The sequence below is a fragment of the Dipteris shenzhenensis genome, chromosome 33, assembly GCF_047967505.1.
Source record: "Dipteris shenzhenensis isolate YYH24624 ecotype China chromosome 33, Dip_SZ_1.0, whole genome shotgun sequence".
NCBI lineage: Eukaryota > Viridiplantae > Streptophyta > Polypodiopsida > Gleicheniales > Dipteridaceae > Dipteris > Dipteris shenzhenensis.
In genome coordinates, this window is record NC_141628.1 from 39,502,249 (window position 1) to 39,519,095 (window position 16,847).

A 16,847-nucleotide genomic window follows, 5' to 3' on the forward strand; every position below is an offset into this window, starting at 1 on the left:
CTTGCAAGGCTCCCAGTAGCTTCCAACGCTTCATCACACAAGACAGCCTACGCTTAGCATCTCCTCCACAAGTGCTAAATGATGCTCCTTGGCTTCATGCAAAGGCCACACTGCTCATGACCACGATCTCCGCGCAATGCCAGCTACACACAGAGATCCAAAAGAAGTCGAAATCTATAAGATTTCGTTAGAAACTCTTTAGATTCTGGCTTCCTAGCAATCTACATGTGGCACATCCTATCTACATGCCACGTTAGCATCAGGCTACTCATATGTCAAGTCATCTTATTTGCCACGTGGTAGATAAGCATCTCAATCCTTGACACGTGGCACGATTGCCACATCAGCTTATCCACATGTCACGTCACCACTATTTGCCACATCAACAGTCCAGTTAGCAAGAGCCATGTCATCAGTCAAAGTCGACACTACCACATCATCATTGCCAACTTAAGTACCATGTCATTTGCCACATCATCAGTGCCATGTCACCTTTGCTGACATCATCAAAAACTGCCACATCATTTGTGCCACGTGGCACACTGGACCTTTGCAGGCACACACAGTGCTCCATAATCACTGCATGTGACCACTCCTGCCACCTCAACACAGGGCTCCACTGGCACATCTCTTGCTAGGCATAGTGCCACATCATCACTGCATGTGACTTACAGTGACCATCATTGAGCACCATTTGCACTCCTTTTGCCCCTCCACATAGATCAAGTCGTATCTCTTGATCCAAGAAGAATTTGAGGGCGCTCCAAAAAGGAAAGTCGCTCGATTTTTCATGCTCTATGTGGTTGTCACATCACGTGCACATTTCGGTGCAAGTTACACTCACATTTGAGCCTCGCCGCTTGTCGCAACAATACCACTTCCTTCACGCACATTCATCGACTCATTTGACCTAGCACTTAAAAAGAACAAAAGAAAATGAATTATTTGTTGTTCTTTCATTGATTGACGGTTGGTATAAATCTAGATCAGAGTAGACTAGGTCGTCATAGAGGGGACGCTTTGAATTTCCCTAAGTTGCCAATCGAAGCCATGCCCAAAATTTTTGACTAGTACCTACTCGGAGTCAGTCCATACACTCACATACGGTTTCACATCATTACATTACCTGAAACCTTACGTTCATCAGTTCAGTGAGCAGATTTCAGAGAGTACAGAGGCACTGCAGATTGTTTCAATGGGCAGATAGCACTTGATTTCACACACACATGCCACCATTGTAAAGCCTATTCGGCTATCTCATGGCATCGTGCACATCATTTCAGCCTTGTAAAGCCTCTTGGCTATTCTCGGCATTATTTGCCACAAGTCTTGTAATGCAGATCATATTTTATATATTGCAGTTCTATCTTCACTGCCGTGACGATTCAGAGATTTCACTTGGCACAGTCAGTGTATTTGCAGTTGATTTATATAGAGATTTTCACGACACTTTTTGAGTACATTTCTTGCACCATGTCTATGACTAGAAACCTCAATCTGGAGGCATCTGCTAAGTTAGACAACTCCAATTACGGTACATGGAAATACCGAATGGAGACCATTCTTGTACTTTAGGACAAATGGGAGTACGTTGATGTGTCTACACCTAGACCATTGGACGATCCAGCCACTAATAGCTCTACTCTACCTATTGTCACAACACCACCAATGGGATCTACAACTACATAACCGGTTTTCACACCTATAGCTGATCGTGCCATTGCTTGAGCTCAGGCAGAATGGGATAAGAAAGACAAGTACGCCTATCATTTGATCAAGAAGAATGTGCAAGATGTCATGCTAGGACAGATCAACACAGTCAAAACATCGAAAGAAGCATGGGATATGTTTGCAGGTCTCTACGAGTCCAAGAATACATCTAGGATTCTCACCATGAGAAACCAAATCAACCAGAGTTTCAGCAACAGCAGTGAAACCAGTCATGCTTATGTATGCATAAAAGACTACAACAATCAACTTGTAGAGCAACAGGAGAGACCACGAACCCCTAAAAATGGTTAAAGTAATCCTTAATGGACTAGGAGAGGGATACGAGAATCTAGTTTGGGTTATGTACCGCATTTGAGTTTCTCTGATTTTGAATTTTGTGAGCATTGTCTCTATGGGAAGCAGACTAAATCAGCCCATAAAAGAAGGGGAAAGAAAGAGTTTGAAATGCTTGATTTGGTGCATTCAGACGTATGTGGTCCCATGCCTACACGGTCATTAGGCGGGGCTGAATACTATGTGACGTTCATTGATGATGCAACTAGGAAAGTGTGGGCTTATGCTATAGCTCGGAAGAGTGATGTGTTCCAGGTATTTCAGAAATGGCTGGCCTTGGTTGAGAATCAGTCAGGTAGAACGCTTAAATGCCTATGGACTGACAATGGTGGAGAGTATCTCTCTCATGACTTTCAGCATTTCTATGATACACGTGGGATTAAGAGGGAGCTCACATCCCCTCGTACTCCAGAGCAAAATCCAGTTGCAGAAAAGATGAATCGTACCATTCAAGAAAGGTTGCAATGCATGCTTTCCAATGCAAGTCTTTCTGGTGGTTTTTTGGGTTGAGGCAATGAAGACTGCAGTGCATGTGATCAATAGATCACCTAGTAAGAGTTTGGATGGTGGTATTCCTGAAGAGGCATGGAGTGGCAAGAAGCCCTCTTACTCTCATTTGCATATATTTGGGTGTGAGGCATATGCACATGTGCCAAAAGAGCTTCGAAAGAAGCTAGATCCTAAGACTAGGAAATGCATCTTTCTAGGTTATGGTGAAAGTGGAGAGATGGGCTATCGTCTCTGGGATCTAGAAGCAAAGAAGATCATACGCAGCCATGATGTGGTCTTCAATGAGAAAAAGATGCATAAGGCACCCATGAGGGATGTGGAAATGAGAAATATAACTTTCCAGGATGTGAATCCACCTACATATGTTGATAGACAGCAAGTTGTCCATGCACCAAATGTGCAAGAAATGGTACAACCAAGTACTCCCACAGGTATACAATCAAGGGTAGATGATGGATCATCTATTGGTGGAAATGATGAGCCAAATGTGGCTGATATGCAAGTGGGACAGCAAGCTGAAATGCCCTTGAGAAGATCATCTAGAGTGTCTAGACCGCCTGATAGGTTTGTTCCAGGGGTAGACTATGTGATGCTTACTGATTGCGGGGAGCCTTCTTGCTACAGAGAGGCTATGATGTGTGAGGATAAACGCAAGTGGGAGTATGCTATGCAATCAGAGATGAGTTCACTTATGAAGAATAAGACTTGGGACTTGGTTTCTTTGCCACATGGAAAGAAAGCATTGCCATGTAAATGGGTCTACAAAATGAAGGTCACAGGTGATGATGTGCCTAGGTACAAGGCCCGTTTGGTTGCTAAAGGGTTCAAGCAAGAGAAGGGTGTGGACTTTGATGAGATATTCTCTCCGGTTGTGAAGATGACCACACTTAGATGCATGCTTGGACTAGTGGCAATAGAGGATATGGAGCTTATGCAGATGGATGTCAAGACAGCTTTCTTACATGGGGATTTGCATGAGGAAATTTACATGGTTCAGCTGGAAGGCTTTGAAGAAAAGGGCAAAGAGCATTTAGTTTGCAAGTTGAAGAAGAGTCTCTATGGTCTTAAGCAAGCACCTAGAGAATGGTATCAGAAGTTTGATGCTTTCATTCGGTCCCAGGGTTTTAGAAGGAGTGAAATTGATCACTGCCTCTACACTAAAAGGGCTAAGGATAATAGCCTGATAATCTTGGCACTATATGTGGATGATATGCTATTGGCCAGCAAGAATACTTATGAGCTAGATGCATTAAAGGCCAAGTTGCATGAGGCCTTTGATATGAAGGATTTGGGACTTGCAGGTCATATTCTTGGTATGCGCATCACGCGTGATCGGAGTAGGAAACTCCTTTGGCTTTCACAAAAATAGTATGTTACAAAAGTATTGCAGCATTTCAATATGGAGGGGGGGAAGGCAGTGAGTACTCCATTGCCTCCATATGTGAAACTGAGTCACACAGATAGTCCCAAATCAGATGAGGAAAGGGCCATGATGGCCAAGGTTCCTTATGCATCAGCAGTTGGGAGTCTTATGTATGCTATGATAGCTACTAGACTAGACATTGCATTTGCAGTGGGAGTTGTTAGCCGGTATATGGCTAATCCAGGAAAGAGGCATTGGGAGGCAGTTAAGTGCATCATGAGGTACATGAAGGGTACCAAGGAGATGTGCATTTGCTTTGGTAAAGGAGACATGCGTGTACTTGGGTACATAGATTCAGACTATGCAGGGCATGTGGATAGTAGGAGATCCACTTCTGGTTATGTGTTCACCTTTGCAGGTGGTGCAGTGTGGTGGATGTCTCGTGCACAGAAGTGCATTGCTTTGTCTACCACAGAGGCTGAGTATGTTGCAGCCACAGAGGGTTGCAAGGAGGCTATATGGCTTGATCGGTTAATGGGAGATTTGGGGATTCATACAAGTGTACCAACATTGCATAGTGATTCCATGAGTGCTATTCAGCTAGCACTATTCAGCTAGCACGGAATCCGGTCTTTCATGCAAATACCAAACACATTGAGGTCAGGTACCATTTCATCAGGGAGGTACTTGAGGACAAGCGCATAGAGCTTGTCAAGGTTCATACAGATGATAACCCTGCAGATATGCTGACGAAGAGTCTACCTAGTCAGCGGTTTGAGTATTGTCGTGTATTGATGGGCATTGGATAGTATGCTCACTGGTTGTTCTCCCTTAAAGGCACATTGTCCTTTAAGTGGGAGGTTGTGGGGGTTAAAGGTCACTGTGCCTTAACCCCGGTTATGTACAATACTCAAACACATATATAAATGAATGAAAAAGAAGATTAGGGTGGTTCTGCACCCACCAAATTTGTGTGGCTCTCTGTCTCTCTCTCTCCTTCTTCCATTCTTGCTTCTGTTGAGAGCACTCTCATCATGTTTGCTATTCAAGGATCTATTGTGTCAGAATTACTTGCCCTTTGTGTGAATATAGTTTACATAGTTGCCACTCTGGAAAGCTAGGCAAGGTTGTTGAAACCCACAAGAGATTTCTTCCCATGGGATCATCGATATCATGTACATCTAATATTTGGAAATATGGAGGATTTTGATATTCCTATAGTCATGAAATCTAGGGATTGGTTGAGATTTTGGATGGTTTCTAGCTTCTCAACACCTCCACTCAGCATGAGAAAACTCTCTCGATTTTTAACAATTCCTTATTGGAAACATTTGAATGTCAAGTATGTTTTGGATCCCATGCATATACTATTCAAGAATGTGACTAAAAGTATATGGAAGAATATGATTGGTGATAGGGATGTATCAAAAACCCAAAAAGGCTTGAAGAAGATGGGAATGAAGAGGCGGCTTCCATCTAACCATAAGAGGATGCTTGGTGATGTTATTAATGGCACCATGGGTGCTTACCAAATTAGAGGAGAAATATGTGAAATGTATTATTGCCACTATGAAATCCCAATAGGGTATATGTATTCCTTGAAGGGTTCATTTAATATAGAGGAAACATAGCACTGTCGCAAGTCATATGATGGGCACATGCTATTATAGGTCTCTTATCGGTTTCAATATTTTATTTTATCCTTTTTCTTGCATTTGAATTTATATAAGGCTTATAATTGTTGATATTGACCTTAGTATTCATGTACACAATACTATGTACTCTAAATTGCTTTACAAGATTGTTTAGTTGAACATGTAAAAAAATCCATCAATAAACTAAGTGCTTTGTGGGATATGATGTTATTGTTATATGAGAGTATAATGTTATTTATATATTGGAAATTTTCCACCTACATTAGCTAATACATATCTTATAAATGTAGGTGGATATCCTCCAAATAAATAAATAATATTCCATTAAGTCGATGGGGAAAAGTTTTGCTTACACAATATGGTTCAGAGAGTACATAAGATAACTACCATGGATACAACCTGTTTAGCTAGTACAACTGTGATAAACTAGAAGAAAATAAATGGAGATCATCCATCCTCCGTACATCATTTTATAGACTAAGGGATCTATAAGTTTATCTTGTAGACACTTGTGCATCTAAGGAGCTCTTCACTTCTACTTTGAGCTTCTCTTGGATCTCTCCCTTGAGCTTCTTATGCATCTTTTCAATTTGAAAAGATATTGATTCATCATCTAAAACTAATTGGGGAGTCGGCTTGGCAAGCCCCTATCATCACTCTCTTCTCTAGACCTTGAAATTTGTGCTTCAGCCCATGATTGTCCTCGTTGAGAAGGATAATCTACTATTGGAGATCAAGAAGTATGGCATCATTTTGCCTAGTATTAGGTAGAGGTGATGCCATCGTTTGTACCACTCATTGCTGCATCTCTAGTTTCCTACCACTCATTGAACAAAAGATGGTGGTCTACTAGAACCCCGCCTTCTTTCAACACTCATGATGGCCAAATGGCACATATTTTGTCTTTGAATAAGAACAAAAAATGTATACTATCTTCTAAGGAATAAACACTTCTTTTTTACTTGAAAGTGATACGAGAAAACCTCATAATGTTATCATTGGTTCTTTGTCAATGAGAAAACCAATCATAAGATTTGGGTCACCACATGTAGAATGACTCAAGGGACCTTCTAAGGTGCATTATCAGTGAGATCAGCTTCATGTAAGGTCCAAGCTAAGGCAAGCTAGCCATGGAGTTTAGCCACATAGCCTGGAGTAAGAGAGAGCTAGAGGGGCTTTCTATTAATGGTATTTTCCCTCATCCCTTGGTCTTATTAAGCCAAAAATTAGTTGAATGCTAAGTTGGGAATACTTGGATAAGTTTGGTAAAAAATGCAAGAATAAAATTGTAAGTCCTAGCGATATATATATATATATATATAAAGGATGATGCCCTCTTAGGGAGGATCAATATAAATGAGCACTAATTTCTATAACATTAATCACATTGATAGATGTGAAAGGTTTAATAAACCCAAGAGCTATTAGCCTCACATGAGAGCTTTTGATTGATCTATGATTATTGATTGCAGCAACACGTGGTAGATGAAAAATCTAGGAAGAGTTATGGCAAAAAGGTTGCTAAAACCCATTGATTAGCATACTTCCCCATAATGATGCTAATATGAGGATGACCACAATGACGTACAAGATATTCAGGATGATGCTTGAATGTGAATTATTTTTTATTAAAGTGTCATAAACTAAGGCTTGGTGATTAGGACCGACTTTTTAGAAAGTGGGAGGGAACATTGAGCATACGGTACTATAAACCAGGCCTTTACCCCTCAATACGGGTTAAATTTACCCTTACAAGTGGAACTCATAATTAAATATTCACCATGGGTCAAGTTTGCAATAATACAAATTGGATTGGGCATCCTTCATCCATTGAGCTGCTAGTATATTTTGAGAGATATGATGACCATGCCATAAGGAAGGGAATGTAATGGCCATGGCCCAAGTGTGGCAAAAGAAGTAATATATAGAGCTATGATCTCGCAAAGTTTATTGAGGGCTATTAGAGAAGTGTTTGTAAAATGCTACACCAAATCTCCACCAAATAAGTCCTAAGGCTTTGGGAGACAATAAAGCCATGCTTACCAATGGAGATAAAGATGTGGGAACTACTTGACAAGTCACAAATTCGCATGTGATGGAGGACTATGGTGATGCCCCATGAACACTTATGGATGATAAGACATTCTAAAGAAATATAGCAACTTCACAGGACCATCGAGACTTTATTTTGGAGACATATAATAAGTAATGCCTTTTCTCAATGCTTATATGATTTCCAAGACCTTGTATGGGTAGTTGGTATTGTCACCAAGAATGCCATGAAATAGATTTTAGTGGAAGATGTAGCCTAAGAGTTACGAGCATGGGAACTCATTTTTAATTTATGCCCCATGAACATAAATGGATAATAAGGCATTCCAAAGAAATACAAGAACTTCACAAGACCATGGAGAATTTATTTGGAGACATATAATAAGTAATGCCTTTTCTCAATATTGGGAAATGCTTATATGATTTCCAAGACCTTTTATGAGTAGTTGGTATTGTCACCAAAAATGCCATGAAATAGATCCAAGTCGAAGATGTAGCCTAAGAGTTACGAGCATGGGGACCCATTTTTAATTTATGCCCCATGAACGTAACATGAACGTAAATGGATAATAAGACATTCCAAAGAAATACAGCAACTTCACAGAATCATGGAGAATTTATTTGGAGACGTATAATAAGTAATGCCTTTTCTCAATATTGGGAAATGCTTATATGATTTCCAAGACCTTGAATGAGTAGTTGGTATTGTCAGCAAGAATGCCATGAAATAGATCCAAGTGGAAGATGTAGCCTAAGAGTTACGAGCATGGGAACCCTTTTTAATGTAAAATTTTGAAAGACTAAAGAATGATTTTATTAAAAGATGAGCATTGGATCTAGGGATTACATTTAGACCATTCATTTGAACACAATGAAGTAGACTTTAAGGTATATAACTCGCAGTTTCTCCCTAATTCCTCCCAATTTCCTGCCCAACCATGTCTACCAAAACCATTGTTTCAAGACCATGGGTTACTAAAACCATGTGTGGAAACCATGAATTCCCATAGCTTTAGACTAAAACCATGTTCCAAAAGGATAGGCTCCCAACCACATGAGGAGGTAACTATTAGTTCAACTGGTTCTATTCTAACTATGTGAGTCTTATATAAGGGTGTGCACTAAGCTATCCATGTACCTAGACACTTTAAAAAGAGCTTACTCCACCTAGGAGCCTTCTCTACCATGTGTCTCTTGCTTGTATGACTTTCTTTCTCTAAGCACCATCTTTCTCTCTCCTCCCCATGCCCTTTTATCACAAAAATGCTGCTTGGATGTTTCCAAAGACATTCTCGCCCTCTTCTTGCACCATTTCCATGTGTTGAGTTGGTTAGACTAGCTCTTAGAGGAGATGTAACACAAGAAATTGGGGGTTTCATGAATTTTAATCCAAAATTTTTATATTTTGCATGTTGAATCTTATTTTGTGTACTAGATGATCATAGAAACATTCTATTGCTGAGTTTTTGTGTCCTTTTTTCCCTTTTTGGCTTCAAGAAGTATGAAATGACTTCTAGAAAAGCATATCTTAAGACCATGCAATGGTCTTGAGTGCTTCAAGTGTGGACATGCTAGGATGCATGTATAAGGATGTCACGTACAAAGCCTTGATCTATTCATAAAGGGCTTGAATTGAATGTAGTGTAAAGTCCCCTTGGAGTGAGTTCCCCACATTTGGGCCCCATATCATGTGCCACGAGTTGTTCTATTGCTCGCATGTGTTTCATGATTTTCTTCAACTATATTTTGCAATTGGCAAGTGATCAATCACTTGTTGAATTGTTATCTAAAGGGAAATATCAATACATCATGAAATCCTACCCATGCGTATCAATATGAATATATGTGTGATAATGATTATGATGCTTACTTAAGCAATGAGATTATGAATAGATTATTTTGCATAGTGATCATTAATAATTCATACAAGCTAGATCCGTTTAATTAAGGACTACTAACATAGATTTTGATTCACATCCACCTCGAACAACTAGTTAGTAGCATAAGGTATTAGACTACAAGAGAAGTTGTGCTTGTGATTGGATTCTAACTCTTTTATGAGTTAGGCACATAGAGTGATTATAGGTGAGATGGAATTGGAAGAGGCAAATTGGTCTTTCTTCTTCCACAATGGCATGAAGGGTCATCAAATCTGTAACCTTGGTATTTTATGAGTACGAGGTAGTAGCCAAGTCTATAACCTTGGTATTCTGTAGGTTACATTCTATGATTAACCAAGTAGTAGCCAAGTCTCTTCTCCCTTCTACATAGGTTTTACATCCACTTGCTTGAGTAGTGGCCTTTCCAAGGGACACAAGTACGAAGATCCTCCCAAGACTATAAAAGGAAAAGGTTCAAATTTTCTTCATAATTGAGCAATAGAGTGAGGAAATTGAAAAATTTGAATGCCTCATCCATTGTATTTGGATTCTAGACAAGGGACGAATTACCATGAAATTTCCTCCCCTCAAAGTGACTTAGCCATGGACATGCCACTAAGAGGCACATGATAGACGAGTGATAGACCGAACCCTCGTACATAGACCATGTCCCCATAGTGCACTTGATGAGAGAATTACTTCTGGAGATATGGAATATGTGTCATGATAATATGTCAAGAGTAGGTAGTCATGGCACTAAGAGGCACATGATAGGAAAACTTATCATGCATGGACCATGCTCCAATTGCCTCCTTGATGAGAGGACTCCTTTTGGATGTATAACATCATGTTCTTTAACAAAGTGACTTTCTCCGAACTCTTTTACCTTTGTTTGTTCCTCAGTTTTTCTATTTCCACAATCTTCCTAGAGGGAATCCCTCATTAGGTAGGTGGTGTATCAGTAAGACACATCATTCTGGTGTCCACATGATGACAAGGAGACTTCCTTTCTAAAAGATGTGGTATGATCATTAAATGTTATACATACTCTTTGGTTGAGTATTCCTATGAACTTCTATCCTTAGGGATAAATTATATGGATGATTACTGAACATTACAACTATTAAAAAAAAGTACAAATGCCAATCCTTTCATAGGTAAGCTTGTTGCCATCCATAAGAATTTAGGTAATGCTGAAGAGAAGTCTTCTTGTTTGCAAAAGAGACATGTGTACTGGTATACTATATCATTCATTACTCCAAGGATGGTATTAAGCTAATAATGGCCATTTTCAAAGGATTGCACCACCACAAATGGAAGACATAGATCGCAACATGATGGACTCAAGGACATTGCAATTGTATAAGGACAAGATCATAAAGGGTGTGGGTCTCAAGGGGTTGACCTGATAGAATGTTAGTTTATCATATGCATTTAAAAGGAGGGACTTTTACTTTAAAAAAGGATGGACTTTAAATTTTCACTTCAAGAAAAGATATTACAATATTATGACCATATTATGGCAACTTAAATTCAACTTTGCGAAAAATTATATTGGTTCATAAGTACACATAATTGGCCAACATTCAAAAACTTACTCAACATGCTTTTATGTATTTTAGCTTAGATTTATTCTTTGCAAGGCCCTGATCTAGTGCCCCAGGCACCCCCTTGCAGAGAAGGACCAGATTGGCACCATATGCTCAAATCGTACATGGATAACAAGAAGTCTAAGCTAACTGCTTTTAATGAAGCGAAAGTAGATGGATAGCAAGAAGATTGCGCTAACTACTTTTAATTAATGTAATAGTAGATGGATAGCAAGAAGTCTAACCTAACTAAGCATTTTGAAGTCTTTTAAACACGAACGACCTTCTTAGCAAAGTTAACTTGACAAATTCAAACGAACAAGGTGGCAAAACCACTATGGCATTGCTTTTAATGAAGCTTTCAATGAAAGGAAGGGTAGATGGATAGCAAAACGATTATGCTAACTAAACATTTTAAAGTCATTTAAAATACTAATAGCCTCCTTAACAAAGTCAACTTGACCAAAGACAAACTAAAAACATAAAGTGCTTTGCAAAAAAAAGCCAACCATTTTCCATAGTCCCTTAGTAAGGCAAAAAACATGAAAGATCCTTTGGACCAAAAAACCAATAGTAGGGAAAACAATGTAACATAAACTAAAAATGAGAACTATAGGAGAATCTTTCAAAGATTCCCTTCTTTTCATGTGAATTTTACATATTTTTTAAAAGGATGGCCATTTTGCACAATGTCTTTTGACAAAAGACATAAAAATTATATTTTTTTGAAAAACTTTCGACAATGGTTTTTCAGAAAACAGGCATGAAAACCTTTACTTAGAATAAAAATCCACATAAAATATAATAATGTCTCAAAACCATTACTATATGGACCTATGCATCCAATGCAAATAAAAGGGCCATGGCATGACATATTTCAAAAGTCCAATATGCTAGAAATTACATTGCTTCACAAATAAAGTTGTAAGAGCCTTCCTCCTCCAAACTATCCACTAGAACATTCTCCGAGTCAACCTAGCCAAGTTGAGATGCCACTCTCTTTCTTGCATAACGTGTCTTGGCTTTAACTTGTGCACTGTATCCAATCAATGTCTTTGGAATCTTTTGGAATAATGTTATGTATTGTGTCGCCTTTGGCAATTACCCTGCTTGTCTCAATTGAAATGCATATACCAAAATATCTAACCCAATTACTTAGTCAATGATGTCATCTACCAAGCTCTACCTTGCTTGCTTTATGCAACCAAGCTATATGCTTAGTTAATGATATCATTGATCGAGTGAGCCAAAACCTTTGAAAGCTCTAAATTATTTGCAAAAAAATTCAAACTTTTTGTAGATACATATTTTGGTACTTTTGACATCAGAAATGAGCTTGGAAGGCCTCAAAACCCTAAAAACAACTGCAAACATGGGTACCTTCTGATGATTTTTTGAAAAAGCCCAAAGAAAAAAGCATGCGCCCACGTGTTAGGTCGATGATATCATCGACCTGGCACGCGTTTGATCAATGATATCATGGTTGATGGCGATGATATCATGGTTGATGGCGATGATATCATCGATCAAACGCACGCCAGGTTGATGATATCATTGACCGAGAGTCGGGTGTATGCTTTCCCATCTAGGATTTTCAAAAACTCATCAGAAGGTATCCATGTTTACAGTTGTTTTTAGGGTTTGGGGTCTTCCAAGATCATTTATAATGTCAAAAGTACCAAAATATGAATCTATAAAAAATTTACTTTTTTTCTCAAATAATTTAAAAGTTTTGGCTCACTCGAATAAAAGTTTTCTATATGTGATTTAAAAAGTGGGTGAAAAGTCTCGTTTGGACAATAATGAGTAGAGCATGCTATTAGGTGTAACAAGTTAAGATAATAAAAGTTATTTTTTGATAAAAATACAAAGGGTACGGGAAGGTAAAATCTTTAAGACTTTGAGAATATAGAAAAAATTTGAAAAATATTTTACGATATAGTGGAGGCCCTTTTTAATTTATAGGCATGATGTTTGGAAAATGTATGAATTCTGTAAGTTTTTAGTTTTTAACTACGCAAAATATAGCTTTTTTCTTAAAAAGTTATAATTTTAATGAAATTTTGAAGGAATCTTAAAATGGGTACCAATGTTACATATGTGAAATAGATGTTACGATGTTGGAAAAGAAGGTGAGGGACCACATGCCACCTTGTCATCGAATTTTCCATTCCCCCCCATATGAAAAGCGATCAGAAAGACATTTCTCACGGTTTAGGCAGTTGTACTTGCTAGCAGCGACCTTGACAATTTTGTTTTGAAGATGTCCCCGATTTCCTGCCATATATTTACCCCCTTCAAGGCCTTATGACATGGGAGGGGTTTCATAGGCAATTCTTTCTTCCATATATATGCAGGTGGGTTTTTTTAAAGAATTTGGTGGGAGTTAGGTGGCAAGCTTTAATTTCTAACCTTTCCCCCTAACCATTTGACCCAGGTATCTTTGTGGGGAAAGACTTAAGGACTCGTCATTATGACATGCAAATATGTCACTTGTAAGAAAATTTATTTATTTATTTTTTTGGTGCGCTACCCAGTCCCCATCTGCGTGGAGAAATTTTGTGCGCAGTGGAAGAAATTGCGTGCACTGCATGCGAAGAATCTTCGTGAGTGCACTGCATGCGAAGAATCTTCGTGAGTGCTTCGGAGCGATCAGGAGGATACAATGGAAAGGAACGATGGAGGTCGAAGGTTCAACGCGTGGGGAAGGATGGAACGGAAAGGAACGATGGAGGAAGGTTCAACGAACGAGGAAGAGTATGGTGCTGCAGAGCAGTCCCCAGGTGTGTGGTGGTGAGACGATCGGAGCGCTGAACGGGTGGAAAATGAGGGTGGCAAATTGAACGGGTGGAAAATGAGGGTGGCAAATGGCTACAGAGACTTAGAGTGACTGCGTAGCCACAATTCTCTACAAATACCAACCTGCATGGTTTCCTTTCCTACGTAACATACCTTCTTTCACACTCTCCGCTCTTCATCCCTCCCTCCACCTCTCTTTCTCCTCGCTCTTGGGCTTTCATCCTTCGTACAGTCTCTTCCTGCACGCGGGGACGAGGTGATATTGGATATAGGAGAGCCTAGGAGAGTGTCGCGCTGCTCTGAAGCAAGACGGAGCATTTTTATCCTCCCATTACCACTGCAATCCCCCCCTCTCTCCATCTCTCATCGTTGCTGCCCCTCCATCCACACTTCCAACATGCCCGGCCTCTTTAACCCTCCCCCCCATGAAGCCGTCATCGCCCAATTCGAAGACATCACCCGCAACGCTGGCCATGTCCAAGAGCAGGTCCTACTCTCCATCCTGCAGCGCAATGCCTGCACCGAGTACCTCACGAACTGTGGCCTCAATAGCCGCACCGATGCTCAGTCCTTCAAACACTGCGTGCCTCTTGTTACCCATTCAGACTTGCAGCCATATTTCCAGAGAATCGTGGATGGCGATCGGTCCCCAATCCTCACAGGAGACGCTATCCTGGCACTCTCCCTAAGGTGAATTTAAGTTGCTGCGCTTGCAATTTTCAATATTTCCAGCCGCTTTCTCTAATCTAGCAGCTCCCTGAACGTAGCTCTGGAACTACATCGGACGGACGGCAGAAATTCCTTCTCCTTTACAAGGAGATTTTGGAGGCTACTGTCTACCTTTCCCAGATCAGCGCAGCATACAGAGCGCGGTAAGAACAAGACTGGGGTTGTTTGATTCGTATCATGAAAGATGTAGGCTAAATCTTCTCTTTTCGTAACATGAAAAATGTACGCTAACTTGGTCGATACCGTCCAATGCATTGCAGGGCTTTCCCTCTCAGACCCGGTGGAAGGATTCTTGAGCTAGTTTTCTGTGGGCAACTCTCCAAGAGTAAGGGCGGCTTGATATCTGGGACGGCAACCACACATCTGTTTAAGAGCGAAGAATTCAAACTGACACAGATGTCCGCAAACGTCCACGCATGTAGCCCTGATGAAGTGGTCAATGGGTCCAACAATCGTGAATCCATGTATTGCCATCTCCTCTGCGGTCTTCTGTATTGGGAAGACGTGGAATTCGTGACTTCCGTTTTCGCGTATACCCTCGTGGAGGCTTTCCGCACCTTTGAGCTAGAGTGGGAAAATCTCTGCGATAATATTCGTAGCGGCCAGCTGAGTACGTGGATCACGGACCCAGAGCTCAGGAGTGCAATGAGCAAACTTTTACGACCTGATCCAGAGCTTGCTGAAATGCTCCTTGAGAAGTTCTCGGAGCTCGATAACTGGTATGGAGTCATATCAGAGATCTGGCCGAACTGTAAGTATGTCTACTCCATCATAACTGGTTCAATGGGGCACTATCTGAAAAGATTGCAGCACTACGCCGGGAAAGTGCCCCTTGTGAGTGCGAATTACGGTGCTTCCGAATGCTGGATCGCAGTCAATCCAAACCCCAGATCGGATCCGAGCAACGTTTCGTTCACGGTGGTACCAAGCTTGGGCTACTTCGAGTTTATCCCACTTGTGCGGTCGAAGACTGGACAAATAGACGAAGGGATGCCTTCCACATTGACAGCGTTCGAAGAGCTGGATATAGTAGGCCTTACTGAAGTGCAGATCGGCCAAGAATACGAAATCGTCATCACGACTTATGGTGGTATGAAGTCCGACTCTCCCCAACGCTCTGGTCTCCTTTGATAGCGGGGTTGTTCATTATTCTTCTATTGATTCTGAAATCGTTAACATTATTTGGAACAGGTCTGTATCGGTATCGGCTGGGCGATATTGTGAGAGTAACCGGATTTTTCAACTCGTCCCCGCAGCTTGCCTACGTTTGCAGGACGAACGTGCTGCTGACCATTAACATTGATAAGAACACCGAAAAAGATCTGCAAATGGTAGTTGACAACGCTGCCAAACTGCTTGCAGATTCAAACGCAGAATTGGTTGATTTCACGAGCCATGCACACGCGTCAATTTTGCCGGGTCACTATGTGATTTTTTGGGAACTGAGCAATGACAGCCGATTGGCCGAAAGCACTCTGCAGAAATGTGCTTCAACCATGGACCATTCGTTTGTCGATCCTGGATACGTAGGCTCCAGAAAGATGCGCACGATAGGACCGCTCGAACTGTGCATCGTAAGGCCTGGGACTTTCCGTTTTCTCTTGGACAGATATTTGACAAGAGGGACGCCTATGACTCAGTACAAAACACCTCGATGTGTTTGCTCCGAGGAACTCCTGAACATTCTTCGGAGTTCTGTATCGAGTGCTTTCTTTAGCTTGGCTTATGAATGAGCCCTCGAATCATTCACATTGCTCCTTCAGACTGGCCACAATACACTTTCTTCCTGCTATAAGCGTTAATTACACCATTGCAAAAGTAAGTTCTTCACGTTGCGAGACGAGAGGATCAACTACAAGAGTATCATAATGTGCGGGAGGAGTACGATAATCGATTGTGCGCATTGTTAATAAAGAGACCAACTTTCCTTCTTTTTATTTCCTCGAATGGAATATGTACAAAAACTGAGTTTGAAAAATCTGAAACATCAACTAACCAAGATTTCGCAGAAAGCAGTTCGTGCATATAGTAATACGTAGCAACCAGCAATATTGGAACCCAATTCTATATTTGAAGAAATCAAACACCAAATTGAGAGAAAATCGGAACTTCAATGACGTTTTCCATGGTCATACAAATTAGTTTCCCAATTGTAAAACTTTCATATGAGCATGCACTCCCTCGGAAGTTTTTAATCTATGGAGGT

General features: G+C 40.5%; 1 protein-coding gene across 1 annotated transcript; it reads left to right on the forward strand.

Annotated features, from left to right (window-relative positions):
* The first annotated feature begins 14,071 nt into the window (after positions 1-14,071).
* On the forward strand, positions 14,072-16,539 carry LOC147880099 (jasmonoyl--L-amino acid synthetase JAR4-like). The gene is made up of 4 exons (XM_087371725.1): positions 14,072-14,602; positions 14,680-14,784; positions 14,902-15,731; positions 15,833-16,539. The coding sequence occupies exons 1-4, from the start codon at positions 14,310-14,312 to the stop codon at positions 16,372-16,374; spliced, it is 1,770 nt and encodes a 589-aa protein (XP_087227851.1). The 5' UTR covers positions 14,072-14,309; the 3' UTR covers positions 16,375-16,539.
* Positions 16,540-16,847: the final 308 nt, after the last annotated feature.